At 29.0% G+C, this 18,712-nt stretch overlaps 1 protein-coding gene across 1 annotated transcript in view; it reads left to right on the plus strand.

The window, feature by feature from the left end:
- Nckx30C (solute carrier family 24 member Nckx30C) overlaps nt 1-18,712 on the plus strand; it is a 32,532-nt gene that overhangs the window by 10,696 nt on the left and 3,124 nt on the right. The window contains exons 4-6 of the mRNA XM_011497855.1: nt 2,785-3,038; nt 9,136-9,271; nt 15,602-15,854. Coding sequence (XP_011496157.1) covers nt 2,785-3,038; nt 9,136-9,271; nt 15,602-15,854 — 643 coding nt within the window. The remainder of the gene's footprint in view (nt 1-2,784; nt 3,039-9,135; nt 9,272-15,601; nt 15,855-18,712) is intronic.

Raw genomic sequence — 18,712 nt, forward strand, 5'->3', positions numbered from 1 at the left:
TAAAATACTCATACACTAATAATATATGTAAATATTTAATTTTGGCACTTTAAACATTTTTACAACAAATTATCCTTAATTTTATTATTTTTAAAATATTTGTTAATATAATATTAAAAATTCGAAGTTGTTTTAACTGACTGTTAAAAAATGTATTTTAAGAATATGCCTAAATTCAATTTATGCTGGTATGTTCAAAGATTTATTTGTTGTATTTGAATTAATACGCGAATTGTAGTTTATGAAAAAAATGAACTTTTTCAGTTTATAGATTAATATTAGCTATTTTCTAAAGTAAATCAAAAGTATTTTTGATATATTAATGAAAAAACTTATTATTCTAAAGTTTCTATATATTTATAACTTTTTAAAACAATGTATAAGACCTTCTAAGAAGTGATAAATATGTATGTGTTTAAAAATAGTGTACCGGGCGAGGAGGGCCAAGTAACTAAGATTAGATGTGAGCTCCCGATGTTGATAGGAGGATTGCAGGCTAGTGGACAAGATAGTACATGTATTCAATAAAGAGTAGTTTTGTTATTTAGTTGTTTTATTTATGATTGCACTAGTTGAATTATAATTAGTTTTATTTTTATAATTGATTTTTTTGGCTTTTCTTGATTTGTATATTTATTGCCACTCAGCTATCACGTACGTCGCATACACAGGAAGAAGTTGATGCCTTGCTGGTCCTCTATATGTAACACACGTGTAGATAGAATAATACACACAGAAGAGCGAGGTCGTAAACCCCCGCGCTTCCTTGTATATGAGCACGTGGCGTCGCTTGCATTGCTTGTATTATGTTTTGCAGATAGCTTTACATATCTGCAGATTGGCGTGTATAGCTTGATATAGTTAAGAATTAATTTGGAATGGAACGTTACCTCGTGAGTCTGCACGTTGTGTATAGCTATGTTTGTCTTATTCTTTGTGTTGCCTCGTAGGGCTCCTTGTAGTTTGATTGTGTATACTGTGCGGACTAATGTACGTAGTTCTCGATTCCCTTTTTTGTATTACACTGCTGCGAGTGTATGATTTGATTATCTAGTACTTGTGTTGAATAGATTAATCTTGGACCTTGCGTTTTATCGACTTGTTCTTTTTCTGTTAGATAAGATAAGATAAGTGATTGTGCCATGCCGACGTTGCCTTTTTTAAAGCCTTCTCTCGACCACGCGTTGGTCGGTGAGAATTCCCTCTCTTTTGGTGTCGCCAATCAAAACTGTCTTGTCGATCATGCCGTTACCAATGAGATTTAGTCTTATAAGTGTGCCCAATCAAAATTCTTCTTTAGTTTATGGTAATTCTAATCACGGCGCTTTTCGAGTGGTGGGGTCTCCCACCCGTGAGTCTTTCCAAGATGTAGGTTCCAATGAGAGCGGGTCTTGCTCAACTCCCTTCCATGATGGGGGGTCTTGATGCCGCGCTTTTCCCTCTCCATCCTAGTATTGTTGCATGCATTTCTTATAATCATCCGCGTTGCGATCGGTCAGTGTTGTGAAGGTTAGGTGTAGCATTGTTTTTGAATGTACCATCTGGCTTGTGTTTTTCAAGCTAATTTTATGATTTGTGTACGCCAGATGTTATATAATTTGTCGTCGATAGATGCTTTATGGCGAGGCCGTGTCAAATGTCTCGTAGCATTAGTTTTATGACTTGTTGTGCTGGACACTTGGAGCCTTGTTCTCGCCAGATGTGTTTATGAAGTTTATTTTCTTAAGATATTCGAAGTTGTGCTGAATTGTTTAGATTTAGTTAATCCGAGGTGCGTGTTTGAATGTTATAACTAGCGTAGCCGAGAGTTACCTTTTTCGGAACTCTTATCTCGATTTTTCCAGGTGTTTAATGAGCTGGGAGTTTTCTTACATTCTTGAACAGTATGCTTTGTTTGTTTCACACGATAAATAGAATTTTTACCCAAATCGTTCATATCATTTTGTTTATAGATTATATAATTATAGATTTTGTTTATATTGAAACTGTGAAAAAGAATGTTTAGATTTTGAAATATCTAAATTATTATTTGAAATAAGTTTTTTTTTATATATTTCATACAAAGTAAGTTTACAATGAATATCAAGTTAAACTTCAAAATATACTAATTGCGTCTCCTTATTTCATACACATATTAAAATAAGTTAGTTTGTATAACTGTGAAATTCAAGAATTGAACTCAAATATATATTAATTCATAGAGAACTTATTGATTTTAGCTTTGATTTGTAATATTTTATTTCCAACAACATGTTAACAGTAAATAAACTTAAGTTAAGCGGAATAATCAAAATATTACCAAGTTTTTCTTTTTATTGAACATTTATATTTATTTTTGATCTTCAAAAATACTAAATAAAATAGAATAACTTAACAAATACTTTAATAATAAAGGTAGTTTATTTGACGCGATTTTTACTATTGCTAATGCTAGATAAGGTTATTAGTTTTATTTATCAAAATTCAATGTTTTTAAAAGAAAAAGAATATGTGTAGTACAGTCAACTCGATGAAAGAAATATAAAGCATTTTATTTTATCGATTTTTCTATTCAATTATCAATTTTAATTGTCATTTTAATTAATTTGTTAAAATCATTTTCTAAATTTTAAATAACTTAATTATCCCCTAAAGATAACAATTTTTAATTTTATGTTAAAAACAATATGTGTTTTTGATTTCATTATTTAAATACTTTAATTATATCTTTTAAATATTTGGTAAAAGTAGTCAAAATCATTCAAATGCATCTCTTTATACAATGTTTTTATATTCTAATATTAGGTAAAATAGATGAAAAAGCAACTCAATTACACGCAATCGCATCTTTGAAAGTCCTATTGGATGCAACAAAATCACCTAATGGAGTATCGAATCGTATAGCAGCTAATAATTCTAATAATGATTCAAATGAACTTACTTTAGATGTACAAGAGCCTGCACAACGTGCAACATCTACATTTATTGAAACAAGCACTGGTATAGAGCAAATATTAAACGGAAGAATATCAATTGGACAAGATACAAGCACAGAACTGGTAAAGTATTTTATAAAGTTTATTATGATTATAATTAAAATTATAATATTTTTTACTTAATTGTTGTATATACTATTTTGAATGACTGTATTTTTCACCTCAGCCGAAAATTGATTTTCAATTTTATAGTCCCTGTAAGTATATTTTTGAGTTATCACATTATTATTAATTTTTAATATTTAATTCCGTTTCATATTTGTTTTATATCTTGTCTTTTTTCAGAACTTCGCATTAAAAGTTGAGTTCTTATATCATTAATCATCACTAACTAGTACTGATTAATTGCATTTATTTGTAGATAAGGTTTTCAAATTTAATTTTACTGCTTATTATATATCATATTTAGTCATAGTTTATTAACATAATGCCTATTATTCAACACTAATTATATGTGATTTACATATATTTAGATATAGAAGTGCTAATTATAAATTTATCGCTATTCAATATTAAAATAAATTATCTTTTAATTGAAAAAACTAAAAAAGTGACTTGAACTTCTTTTCATTATAATTCTACATATAACGATATGTAAGACATAGTGTATGACGGCTGATAAAATGCAATATATTGGTAATGTAATTTATTTAAAACTCCTTTAAAATCAAACATAATTATAATATATTATGAAACAGCAATTTCAAATTAATTTGAGTAAAAATTATTAAAAAAATTTTATAGTAATTTTAATATAACAATAACGTAAAAATTAATATAACGATTAAAATATTGAAATTGTAGATAAAATTTGTTTTATGTTTCAAAAATGATTTTAGATAAATTAAAAAAGATATTAAAATTTAAAACTATAAAATCTTAAAAATAATCTAAAAAAGATTAGATCTGGAAAAAGAATTTTATATTAATTTTCACTCGTATTTAATAATCAATATCGAACTAATTTTTGAAGTAAAAATTGGAAATAAAAATTTTTGTATTCAATTAAGTATATTAAAAAATATTAAAATTATTGACAATTAATTCTACATTTTTTAAAAAAATATTTTAGGTAATAAAATATTTTTTTATTTTATACACATTGTGTAGCTGAAAATAAAAAATTCGATCACTAATTACGTCTATAAATTCTATTTTTCGTTTAAAGGCTATGATCGTAAGTGTTTTTCTTGAAGCATTTTAGTATTATATTCTATAATTAGTGGTAAAAATAAATTTTTTTAAAGGATGAAACTTAAAATGATTTAAATAGCATCGAATACTTGTAAATAAATGTTGATTAGAAGACTTATAAATTCATATACAAAAAGATTAATAAAATGAATTAATAAAACTTAAAGAAAATTAATTATATGGAAATACCTTTTTCCATTTATCTAACTATATATTCATATTTACAATTTTTTAATTTAATACAATTGATTAATCTTCAATTCAGTTAAATGAAATAAGCTAATAACAATTAATAATAGATTAGAGTAATATAGTTTAATAATTTATGTATAATATAATAATTTATTGTAAACAATATATGTATAATGTATAATATACGCTCAATATTTTAATATTTCATAATTCATAGTTATACTACAAAGTTTTAATATGGATTTGCTATTAAAGATAAAGGATCTATTTTTAATTATCATTTTCAATTTGTTATTTATCGAAAACTTTATTATTATAATTGTGTATATTTAAATATACGGATATATTGAGAATATTCTATACCAGTTATAGTACTATATATTATATTATATTATTCGATAGTTCATTTTAATTTTCCACCCGCTTGGCGGATGGGTGAGGAAGGAGATAAGGGAAATAGTTGTACAGATATGCAGTGTCTTCATACTTCGTTTGAAATGTTTTTTTATGGTTTATTGACAATTACCCTATTGATGGGTTGAATTTACTCCTTATAGGAGAGTATGGGGAAAATATGTGTTTGCTCGCAACGATGCAGTTGCATTGACCTGACCTGTGAAGAACAGTCCACCATCACGACAATCTTCGTAATGATGTCAGGCAGACAGTTTTCTGATCTTACAAGGATTAGCTATGTATAATACACACTCTGTGGCAAGAAAATTATTGAAACTATATGTTCACTCACAGTGATGCAGTTGCATTTTGTTCGAGAATGCGAGACCTTTTACATTTTTTTGTCACTGCAATAAAACATCTAGCAAGTAACATCGTAAAATTTGTATTAAGATTTCAAAATTTCCTTGCTCGAAATTATCAAGCACTAGTGTCATAAAACATCTGGAAAAATAATACTATAAACACGGGGAAAACCCATAGTTAGACATCTGCATTTTCGTTTCGCTTGGTAACTAGTTCAAGCATTACTGTAAGCGGACCTTCCTTCCCCTTCCCGCTGTCAACAAGTTGTAATGCTGTCACCAGATGCGTCAGCGATGCCCCCCTTCCGCTGCCTACATACTGTTGCATGCGGCAGCAGCAATGAGAGGTCTGCATGTCATGAAGACCAAGAGACGACTAGGCCCTTAATTAACTCCGAAGCCACAACAGGCACTGCCCTCGAACTATAAGGGAGAAGTCTCTGATTGGACAGAAAATAAGGGAAGAGGTTTAAGTCAAATTCATAGTCAGAAAATGTATTTAAGTACTATTTTAAATACTCATCACTCTTCATACTTAACTCTCGTGATATTTAACTCTCTTGATATTTTACTCTTGATAGTTTTTCTCTTAGTAGTATTCTCGTGATTTACTCTCTTGAAGTGTCTCTCTTATGATATCTCTTACTTAGTAGTATACTCTTGATATTTCGCTCTTAGTATACTCTTGAAATCTCTCTTTTAGTAATACTCTCTCAATATAGTATACCCTTGAGACATTTCATACTCAGTTAAGTTTTAGTGAAAGTTCATTAAAACTGTTACGGGAACAGTAGTTACAAGCCCTGGAGGAACGACGACATACATCGTATGTCCATTAACGCAGTTCAAGAACCGTAGTTACATGTTCAAAAGGAGCGACGACAATCTGCATATCAGAGTCCAGAGACGAGTCAATGATTAGTCTTCGTAAGTAGTATTTACTACAATAATTACATATATATTAAGATTCAGAGTATTACATCGACAAGCACTAAGGACGAGGAAGCTCCTCTAAAAACGACAGTGCGGAATAAATTCCAGTACACGTCGTCAAGTTTCGCGCCCGGAAAAGGGGCGTCCCATTTTTAGCAACCCTCACCTTAGTTCAAGTTCGGCAGCTTATGAAATTAAGCAACACACAGCATTGCATTCATAACCTCAACCACACTCGTGCTTGTTCAAACAGCGCTAGTGTCGACGAACGAACCTTCGCGCCATTCGCCATTCGTATTCAATAATCATTGCATAGATTACTGTACAGTTGTCTCCGCAACACATTACTTCAATCCAAGAGTTAGTTCTACAAATAATAATAGTAATACTAGTCAACCTTGTCATTAATAAATAACAGAATAAATAGCATATACTTCAGCCATATTTATATTGTATTATTATAATATCCCTTCCACTTGTGACCTTTCATCGCTACCACACAACACCCGTGGTCTCTGAGTTGTCAACGGCATCAAATTGTATCCGTCGAACCGGCTTTGATAAAACAAGTGGGAACGACCAGTTGCAATTTGTGCACATTTCTTGTAGTCTAATACTTTCTTGAAAGGGAGTAGATGTTGTCACTAAGTTGTTGATTATTTCTTCCAACACTTTTCACTGTCGGTTGATGTTGTTAATACTCAACATAAGAATGAAAGCGTGTTCCTTCTATGGCGGCTCTATTAAGTGAGAGCTTTCTCGGAGCGTGCTTGCTTTAAATATCCACGCGACAGCCTAGATAGCGCTAACAACAATGAATGCGATTGGTGTTGCTAAATAGAGACTGGCTAAATATCGGGGAATTCCTGAAGACCAGAAACTTGTTATTTTCCAGAAAATTCTAAAGCTTGGGAAATTCCCAACGCTCAACACTTAAGAGATTCTCAGAATCCTGAACATATAGAAATGATAAAGTATACTATAGGTATACAACAATATGTTACAACACAATATATATATATATATATATATATATATATGATCCATCATTATAAATAAATCAAACATTTAACTAACAATATAATTCTATGTAACAATATAAAAGTGAAATAGTTTATATATTATTTATGGTAATGCATTTAATGTATTTAGAATTATTTTATGATCGCTTTCTCGACAGAAGTCAAGAATTTACCAAGAATTAAATTATATTTTAAATATTGGTGTACGATTCATGGAATACAATATAGAACAATACAAATATTTTACAAGAACTATGTAGTCTGATAAAAATGGTAACATTTCTAATGTAGAGAGTACATAAATAATATCAGGATTCGTCCAAATATTTTAGTATTAATATGTATTCTATTTAGGGAATATTTTAATATTCACATGGATTTACTTTTCGTGAATTTATTATAGTTTTCAATAATATTTTGTTAAAAACATTGAACGTCACGTTTATAATTAATTCGCAATATTGTATTTGTACTAACTATATTCAATGTAAATGGCTTAACTAGAATATACGCGAGTAACGCAACAACATGACTTAAAAAGATTAGATATAACTGAAAAACATATCGAGAAACTTCAAAATTCCAAGTAGAAATTTTGTGTGAATTGTGAGAAATACTTATGGCAAGTACATCTTGTTGTTTTCAAAGTAGATTCAACCCCAATATTAAAATTGTAAAAAATTAATTTATTATTTTGAGGGTGTATCTATAATCAGTTTAAAAGTAGCAGTATCATATAATACTATCATTATCATTAGTATCATAGTATCATTCATATAATACTACAAATTAATAACACACCAACAAATTAAATATTTATTTTTTCAATAAATCGTAATCAAATCAAATTTTAGTGCTCCAATTACGATATATCAAAATACCTCCTTATGATTAATAATGAAAAGTATTAAAAAATGATCTTGAATTCCTGACAAAGAAATATTGCACATTGTATAATATTGTAATCAATTTAAGTTCCATATAAAATTGACTTATTAATCAAAAATATTGTAATCAATATAAGTTGTATATAATTGACTTATGAATCAAAAAGGAAAAATATATTGCAATTTCAATGGAAAATGTTTTTACCTTTGTAAAGTACATTAGTCGTGATTTTCTTCGAGATTTCTAAAATCGCACAAGGATACATATTTTGGATTACAATAAATGAAAGAAAATTACACTATATAATACCGGAAACAGTAGAAACCATGAATCATTTATATATGATATTTATAATTATTAATAATACAATCATATAATAATAATTAGAATTATTCATAATATAGTCATATAATAATATTTATAATTATTAATAATATAATCATATAATATTATTTAGAATTATTAATAATATAAGAGGAAATTAAACTATCTATTTTAATGATATTTAAACATGTTACCATTTTAAATATTTTTAAATATGTAATATTTAATAAATAATTATAGGGAATTTATAATTTGCATTAAAGATTTGTTTTCATTTGATATTAAAGAAACGTAAGATCTTACAGACTTTCAGCACCATTTTAGAGTTATATTTGTGTGTGGTCTGCAAATAAATAAAAATAAAAAACGCCACGATACGCTGTGGGTTAATATTAAGTAAATCCGTCTTCCTCTTCCGGAGGTTTTAGTCTAAACCTAGACAATGTATTTTGTATTTATACTAAAAATATCTTTAAAATTATTGAAGAATAAAATTCAGAATTTCATTCATATGGCAAAATATTGTATTAAGGTATTCAATAAAAAAATTTTTTTTAATAAAAATATCAGTATAGAAATTAATTAATTAATTATTTTTAAAGATAGATAACAACATAATAAATAAAAATAAAATTTTGTAATGGTTATAACAAATATCATATTATAAAAATAATTTGACATGTTGACGTTAAAATTATTGTAAAGTAGAATTTGAAGACGATAGATGACTTGAAAATTTATGTGTTTCAATTAAGCGTTTTATAAATTTAAAAATTATAAATAACTTATTTCATGATATATCTATTTAAATGTTTTTAAAAATGTAATAAAGTATATTTAATTTAGGCAGAAGAAGAAAATGGACACGAAGCTTTAGATATGACATGGCCTAATACATCAAGTAAAAGAATTACATATGTGCTTGTAGCACCAATTTTATTTCCATTATGGTTGACGTTACCTGACACACGAACACCTAAAGGTTTCAAACATCTTTTTCAATAAAAAATGATTTTATAAATTGCATAATTTCATTTTAATTTTATTTAATTTGATATTTTGACAACTTAATATTTTATATTTAATAAAATCATATATATAACAAAAAATTGACTGAATAAATGCATACAAATATTATTATTATTATTAATTAAAGTATTAAAATAAGTATCAAATACACATCTTATATAAAGAATCATTGACTAATCATTCAATGAATTTCCAAATAATTTAGTAGTTTAGTTTTAGTAGTTTAGTTATATTTAATTATTTTTTCTTAGTCATCTACAAAATGAAAATTAATATAAATATGATATTTATATGGTCTATATAAGCTTGTACTGATTTATTTTATAGTATCAATTTTGCTTTTCAGTTATAAGGAAGCAATGTTGGGTGTAATAAAATTAAAAAATCGCAAACTCACTAAAGTCTAAGCTGATTGGCTCTTCCACATGTGTGCGATAGATTTATGGAGCAATAGTCATTTTCATGAAGTAGGAATAGCAGAACTATATTTAAAAATACAATTTACTTTTATCTTATTGTAATATATAATTTAAATTTATAAATATAATAAATTACATAATTGATGCAATACAGAAACTCAATATATTGTTAAATTTTTAAAGCTTTATTATTTTTATTATAAAATTATAGTAGTATGAAGAAATATTGATACACCAGTAAAAGAAATATATATATGAATAGGTAAATAGATAGATAGGGCGATAAAGGAAAGAGTTAGAGGAAGAGATATAAGGGCATTGTGACTTTTAAATTGATGATTATTGATTATAACAAATTGTTGTAATAAATTATATTCCGTCATAGAATTATATTTTAAAAACTGTATTATATCAATAAATATTTTTACTATGTATGCTTAAAAGGCTAATCATCTTAAAGTTTAGTGTGCATGCAATTATTGACGATTCATAATGACAAGATTGTTGGAAAATAGTTCGAAATTTTTTTTAATAATATTATTGCTTAATATAAATTATTAGAGTAATAGTAGTAGAAATTTATTTATGATTTTTTATACGAATGATCAATATTAAATTTGAGAAATTTAGTTTTTATAATATTATTTAACGTATATTATGACAATATTAATTACCTTAAATAAAAATTATCCGATTTATGCATTATTTTTACAAAAATATTCACGCCATAGTTAGAACATACGAAAAATAATAGTCATATTGTATGTCCAGTTTTTTATAGCTTGCAAGATAAAAGGAAGATATTAAAAAAGAGCATGAAAATCTAATAAAAAGAATATTTTATAATAATGTATCTTCGAAATTGCAAGAACCTTTCCCAAGTCGGTAAGCATCTGGCAAAAACAAGTCATTCACACTTCTGGAAAACAAGTCATTAAGACATTTAAAAAAAGCCGTTACATCCAAAAATTTAGAATGTAACGGTCCACAACGCCCACGTTGTTGTTAAGTTTGGCTACAAGATAGTTTGGATGCTAAAGCAAGGACGCTTCAACATGCCCTCCTCATAGTGGGGATGCAAGTAAGAAGCGCTCTGATTGGAACCTCCAAGAATGAAAGATGCGCTCTAATTGGAGCCACCAAGAATGAAAGGGGTGCTCTAGATTGGAGACGACAAGAAAGAAGTGCTCTAATTGGAGACGCTAAGCAAGAGGTAATTTATCAATGACCACGCGGCGGTCAAGAGAATGCTTTTAAGGAAGGTAACGTTAAGACACAGACGATACCTACAAAGAATGCTAAGGAACAAGGATGCAGACACAAATAGTAAAGGCCAAGGAAAACGGAGTCAAAGGTAAGTCGTGTCCTTAAGTCCTTAGTCGTGTGTAAGTGCCACGACGAGCACATGTTTGTAAAACCGACAAGCTAAACAATAAACTCAGAGTAGAGCAACACTCAAGTTACCACCACGTGCTACTACAGGAAGAAGTGCTGAGATTTACGACCTCACACTTCTACGTATACACTTACAAAACTAAGCGTACCACATAAAGAGGACCTGGAAATTTACGACTTCCTACCTATGCATGTAGTGCACGTTACTACTACGTGGCAGTCATAAGGGAATAGTAAGATATTTAAGATTCTCATCATCATTATAGTGTAGTTTAAAAAGATAACCGCAATAATTATTAAGTAAAGCAAATGTGTTAAATATTTAATTCATGCACTATCCCTTCCACTTTCCCGCAATCCTCCCACCAAACATCTGGGAGCTTAGTCTTATTCTAAACAATGTAACTATATTTTTGTTAGAATTTGGGGAAATATATATAGCTGGCATAAAGTTACAAAATTAATGCAAATTACGTGTATTGCTTAGGCTTTATATTAATTCTGAAGGGGAGTATGCTTAATTATTTATCATTTACTACATACGATTAAAGTTCTGAAATATACTTTCAATCAATAATTTATCTAAATTCAAAACGACGTGTCGCGATTGCTGATCAAGGACTGAAGTGAACTATTGAATTAAAATCATGCTAATAGTAGAAATTTTGAATATTAGTTGTAATGAACAGATGATAAGAAGGTACACATATTTAAGTTGAATAATTAATTAAACTATTATAAATTCTAAAGATGGGTATTAGATTATCAATTATACTAGTGTCAATATTTAACCTTCCCATATTGATTATTGTAGTCATGAGTAAATTCTTGATTATTACTTGTGTTAGATCTCTATTCAATATATTGAAAAATAATATAAAATAATTAAAATAATTAAAATATAATGTAAATTTTTCTTTTTAATTTTAAATGAAAGAATGAACACAGAAAGAACTTCATATATAAGATTAACCAGAATATATTAAATACAAATAATTTTCATAGAGTATTCATCAATTATAATTTAAGTACTAATATATTATTATAAAGATAAATTATTTTAATGATGAAATCGTCACGTTATTTATTTTTTATAATATAAGAAATTTCAATGTTTCAAATTTTAAAATAAAGTTTATATAAATTTAATGCAACAGTTTTTACAACATTTTCAAAATTATGTTCTGATTAAATAAAGCGATGCTTAATAAATACCATTCTAATGTTAATAATCGTTTTATCTAAATGGTAATTTAGTTATCATTACAGATGAAAAAATACAGCATATGAGTATGAATATATTAAATATTTTATAGAAAATTTATATAAAAAAAAGCCTTAACTTAATATAGAAATATTTACCCATTTAGATGTTTGTCAAATAATAAAACAAAAACAGAAGCTTCATTTGATCATCATGAATAATTTATCTTATTGTATATTAATATATATATATATATATATATATATATATATATATATATATATATATATAGTAATGTTTTCTTACTAGATGTAGTGATTTCACTGAACAATTTTTATTAATAATTGAAAACTTAGACTTACTAGTAATATTTATGAATAAAGAAAGTACCACGTTATTATTATTTCTTTTTAATTTTCATAGCGCAAATATTATAAGCACGAATACATAATCCAATTTAATCACTAATCGGTAAATTTGGGTTTAACGAATTGAAAATTGAACCGATATTAATATATCCATAAGCATGTACATTATCGGTACATATGTAATAGATATTAAAGAACTGTGTTCAGAAAATAATTCCACAATCTGACTCATCAGCCAAACATGTAAAAATCAACTTAGATAAAAAAACCCACTAGATGTTGTGTGGGGTTGCTGGGCAAGTAAAGGGCTAATGCACCGATTCAATAATTAACACATCTTTATTATTGCTGTTTATTTCATTTATTTTACTTTATTTCCAAATGGGAATCATTAACCATGGTGAAATTACAAATGACCTTTATATTTCTTAATAATCTTGTGGTGTTGATATATCTGTTTATTGGAGAACTAGAGGATAATCAATTTCTTATTCTCTGCATATCACTGGTGAGATTATGATTTACTGTAAAAAGAAGTAAGTTATAATCTATTGAATATTATCTCTTTGAGGTTATGGTTATTGTAGTGCTCTGATCGAACACTACAATATTATTGTGTTTCAACTCAACACGTGAGCAGTTGCCTCTAAATATGGGTCATATAAGAGCCTAAATAGAGGTTATGCGAAGCTGTGCGCCACCTGTGGCGGGAACAACTTATCGTTGGAGGGATTGAAAAGCCACTGTGGCGTCGGTAGCTGGTCTTGTCCTAGAGTATGTCTGAGAAGCTTCGGTAGTTGGACCTTAATCCGTCCGTTTTTACGTAAGCCGAGAAATTAAGAATCAGTACTAGCTGTAAGGACTTACTTGCAGTGTATCGTGATTTTTCCAGTCTCTCTTCGTTGGTTTGTTGTGAAGTTCCCTTGCAATAATTGCAACTCTTAAGTTCTTTCATTAGCTCCAAGTGAGATTACAAGTGGTCTAGTCCTATGCAATCTAGTCTTGATGAGATCAATTCAACTGTATACTAATTCACAATCGTAGAAAGAACTTTTATTAAAACTCAGCTAGACGACTTGTCCTCCGTGAGAGTAAGTCGTGACTTATCCTTCAATTATGTGAAGTGTTAGAAAAGAATAAGTGAAGGTAGATTACGTTGTCCCTTCTTAAATAGTTCACTGGTCCTGTTCCACTTGGGACCTCTTCTTCTTTTATTAATTAACCAATCAGAGGTTGATCTTAGGCCGCACAATAGATTATGCACGCCTTCATTTCCACTTCCTTCCGGGCTCAGTCCCGAATTTGCTAATCGGGAAAGTGTCGGAAGGTGGCGAGCCTTTTCCATTGGTCACCTCTCCTTGGTTGCCTCATCCTTCTCTGGAACTTGGCTAGACGGAGGGTCCGCTTGGGCATGGTCAATTTTCCAATGCGATCGACCAGATGTGGCATAGCCAAGAACAATGCAAGCATTGAGTGCGCACGTATGGTCATCGCAGGTTATGCACGTGCGGGTTTTTGGGTTGCAGTGAATTTAGAAAATGTTTTGTACTCGATGCTTTACGCATATCTGATATTCGTTTTGAATCTACTTTGGGGTTCTCCCGGCAATAAACCCATTAAGTTCTACTGCAGTGGGAGCATGGGCACGTTTCGCTAGAGTTTTCCAGATGTTTTATGACACTAGTGCAAAATAATTATGAGCAGGAAAGTTTTGAAGTCTTAAATACAATTTTCACAATATTACTTACCAGATGTTTTATTGCATTAAAAAGAGAGTCTCTCATTCTCAAACAAAGTGTTATTCGAATTTTGTATCTGAATTCTTAATCATGTAAACAATAATTGTAATAGGACAGATAGTAAATTTGATATTAATATTCAACCATTAGATAACTTAATTTAAATTAAGTAGTGCAATTTTTGGGTTGAAGAATATTTTATACAATTGATTGTAGTATTAATTTAATATAAAATCACAATGACTATGTATCATTCGATTAATTATCTAAAATTTACTACCTCTACGTGTAGCGCATGCCAACCACCAAGGAACTGCAAGATCTTAACGATTCTCATTATCAAAATCATCATTTTAGTGTAGTTCTTGTTAAACGTAATAAGCAGCACGAAAAGCGGATGTATTAAATATTAAATTGAAGCGTTCCGATTTATTCACATTTTCCTGCTACAAGAAACTGGTGGACGTAGTCTATATTCACATATATAACTATGATAACATTCAAATACAAGATGAGTTTAATAAATAATGATATTAAAAAAATAGAAATATCATATAAATATCTTAGTTTTTTTAGATGACAGTTAATATACATTTTTTTACCAATGATTAAAGAAAGAGTAATTGTTAAGCTTCTTATTCAATATGATTTATACAGCAAGTTTTAGCACTTATTTTTTTTAATGGCCACTTTGCAATACTGCAAAATATTGAATAGTGATAGCTGTATACATAAGCATAATTGTATATTCTATCATATTTCTTATACAATAAGAATGAATATAATAGCAGTAATCAACGATATGTTATAGGTTTATTAATTTGGTATAATAAAACAGTCAATGCAAATTTTTGAAATATTAGAAAATTTCATTCGGATTATACAAAATAAAAAATATTGATTAAAATATTATTAAATAGAAGCAATAGTATAAATAATAAAGTTATTGCAAATAATTACTAACAGAATATTATATTAAATAGATTATTATATTTTATTAATCTTAAAATAACTAAAAAAATATATTAAATTTTTTGTAAAATGAAAATTTCACACACTTTCACACACATACATACAGATACATTAGAGAATTTAAATAATATATTGGTATTTATGTTTTGGTATGAATGGAAATATAAGTGAATTTACTTATTTTAGGAAAAAAATTTTTTGCAATTACTTTTATTGGATCAATTTTTTGGATTGCTGGATATTCATATTTAATGGTTTGGTGGGCAAATATAGCTGGAGATACAGTACAAATTCCACCAGAAGTAATGGGGCTCACATTTCTTGCTGCTGGAACTAGTATACCAGATCTTATAACAAGTGTCATTGTAGCACGAAAAGGTTTTGGTGATATGGCTGTTTCAAGTTCCGTCGGTAGTAATATTTTTGATGTTACAGTAGGGTAAGTTATATTATACACTTAAATATTTTTAACATATAAATAATATCTTAATACTAATAAAGTATTTTTTAAATAACATAACTCAATTTAAAAAAGTGTTAGATTATAATCTTAAACAAATCATTCATTAACAAGATTGTAAATTATTTCTGGTTTGAAATTGTTAAAATAAACATTTTTTTGATACTTATAAAACTGTAAAAAATTCTTCAATCATTGTTATTTAAAGGTTAATTATAATAAGAAACAGATTATGATGTTAAACGAAGAGCTAAATTACAGATTTTCACTGTCAATATGAAATGCCAAAAAAATATTGTTCGGAAAATAATCCCACAATTTGACTAGTCACCCAAAACGTGCAATAATTAACGTAGAACAATAAAACCCACTAGATGTTATGTGGGGTTGCCGGGCAAGTAAAGGGTGAATGCACTGATTAATAATTAACACATGTCTTTATTATTTCTATTTATTTGAATTGATTTACAAAAGGGTGAATTACAGACGAACTTTATATTTCTTGATAATCTTGTGGTGTTGAAATATATTTACTATGAATGAAGCAGGTTATAATCTATTGAATATTATCGCTAAGAGGTTATCATGATTGTAGTGCTCTGATCGAACACTGGAATGCCATTGTGTTTATCTTAACACGTGTGTAGTTGCCTTTAAATATCGGTCGTGAGAGAGCTGAGATGGAGATTATGCGAAGCTGTGCGCCACCTGTGGCGGGAACAACTTATCGTTGGAGGGATTGAAAAGCCACTGTGGCGTCGGTAGCTGGTCTTGTCCTAGAGTATGTCCCGTAGTTGGACTTTATCCGTCCGTCTTCTACATAAGCCGAGAAATCAAGAATGAGTACTAGCTATGAGGACTTACTTGCAGTGTATCGTGATTTTCCAGTCTCTCTTCGATGGCTTGTTATTACGTTCCCTTGCAATGTTGCAACTCTTCAGTTCTTCCTTGTCTCCAAGTGAGACCACAAGTGGTCAGGTCCCACGCAATCCAGTCTTGATGAGATCAATTCAACTGTACACTAATTCACAATAGTGGAAAGAACTTATTATTAAAACTCAGCTAGTTAAACGGCTCATCTCTCCGGTCCTCCTCCGTGAGAGTAGGTCGTGACTTATCCTTCACTGTAAGAAGTATTTGGAAAGAGTAAGTGTTTTTCTCGGTGCGTTACCGTTTTCTATCTTCAGCGCTTCACTGGTCCCACCCCGCTAGGAACTCCTTTTTCTATTAATTAACCAATCAGATGTCGTTCTAAGGCAGCACAATGGATTATGCACGCCTTCATCTCCACTTCCTTCCGAGTTCACTTCCGAATATGCTAATCAGAAAAGTGTCGGAAGGGGGGAGTTTTTGCTATTGGTCATCTCTTCTTAATTGCTTCTCCCTTCTCTGGGACTTGGCTAGGTGAAGGGTCCTCTTGGGCGTGGTCAGTTTTGGAGGCGACCGACCAGATGTGACTGACACAGAAGGCAATGCATGTGTTGTCTTAATAAGTCTAAGCGGTTAATACAAGTTGTCGCACGTTTGGGACTTTTGGGTTGCAGTAAATATTTGTACTCAATGCTTCACGCCTATCTGATATTCGTTCTAAATCTACTTTGGGGTTCTCGCGGTAGTAAACCCATTAGGTTCTACTGCACTGGGAGTATGAGCACGTTCCGCTAGAGTTTTCCAGATGTTTTATGACACTAGTACAAATAATTATGAGCAGAAAAGTCTGAGTCCTGATGTGAATTTTACGATATCGCTTGCCAGATGTTTTATTGACACTAGTACAATAATTATAAGCAGAAAAGTTTGAATCCTAATGTGAATTGTTTTTTAATTAATAACGTAAAATTATTTTCGACTTTAAAGAGTATATGTCATCTTATACGAGCTAGTATAAAATATTTATTATCATCATATTTAATAAAAAAATAATCATTGATATAACTACAATGTGGATGAAAAAATCAACAAGTTTCCAATTGCGTTCTATAATATCTTACTTATTTTTTCCTTTATTATTCATATATAAAAGTGATCTCGATGCAAGTGTTTTAAATCTTTGTTTTATGTCAAAAAATCTCCAAGTATGTTATTAACGATAAATTACATGAGCGCACCGACGAATAATATAGAGAAGAGAGACACTGCCATTACATGACATGACCGTCGATGTTTTAGAAGTAGTTAACAACAGAATCATATCAATGTTAACAATTTTTTTTTACTATAATGACACTTTTATGAGAGTGACAATAATTAAAAATATAGATATTATTTTAAAATTGCAGTCAACATATCCATTTAAAATGTGTTACTACTATGTGTTTTTATTTCATCATTCGTATGTACTAAAAATGTCAATATTGAAATAGCAAGAGGCCAAAATTTAGTTTTTTTTACTTCAAATTTTTATAGAAATTTAAAAAATGTTAGTTTTTCAAATCAGACTGAAACTATCCTATTATTAAATTAATATGAATCGTTTAAAAACAAATTATGTATAATATAGAATTATTAAAATTAAAGATTAAATTAAAATTAAATTAAAATAAAAAAAATTATCAAAAAATTTAATTGTTAAATTTAATTAATGCTTAAAAAATTCATATATACGTTAAATAAGTAGAGCATGCATAATATATGTTATACAAAATTCAAATGTTAGCAATTGTTCGGGTTTGAAGCAATTTCTAAGACCGTCGACTCTCGGCATCACCAGTCTCTCAAGCTCTCAGGTTTCTGTAAACACTTGAGACAAGAATTTTCGTGGACTTATTATGTTTTTGTTTCAAATGGCCTACAATGTTTATGGTCTTCAAGCAGTAACGACGCTTGGAATTCTCCAA

This window comes from Ceratosolen solmsi, unplaced genomic scaffold (assembly GCF_000503995.2).
Source record: "Ceratosolen solmsi marchali unplaced genomic scaffold, CerSol_1.0 scaffold47, whole genome shotgun sequence".
Lineage (NCBI taxonomy): Eukaryota > Metazoa > Arthropoda > Insecta > Hymenoptera > Agaonidae > Ceratosolen > Ceratosolen solmsi.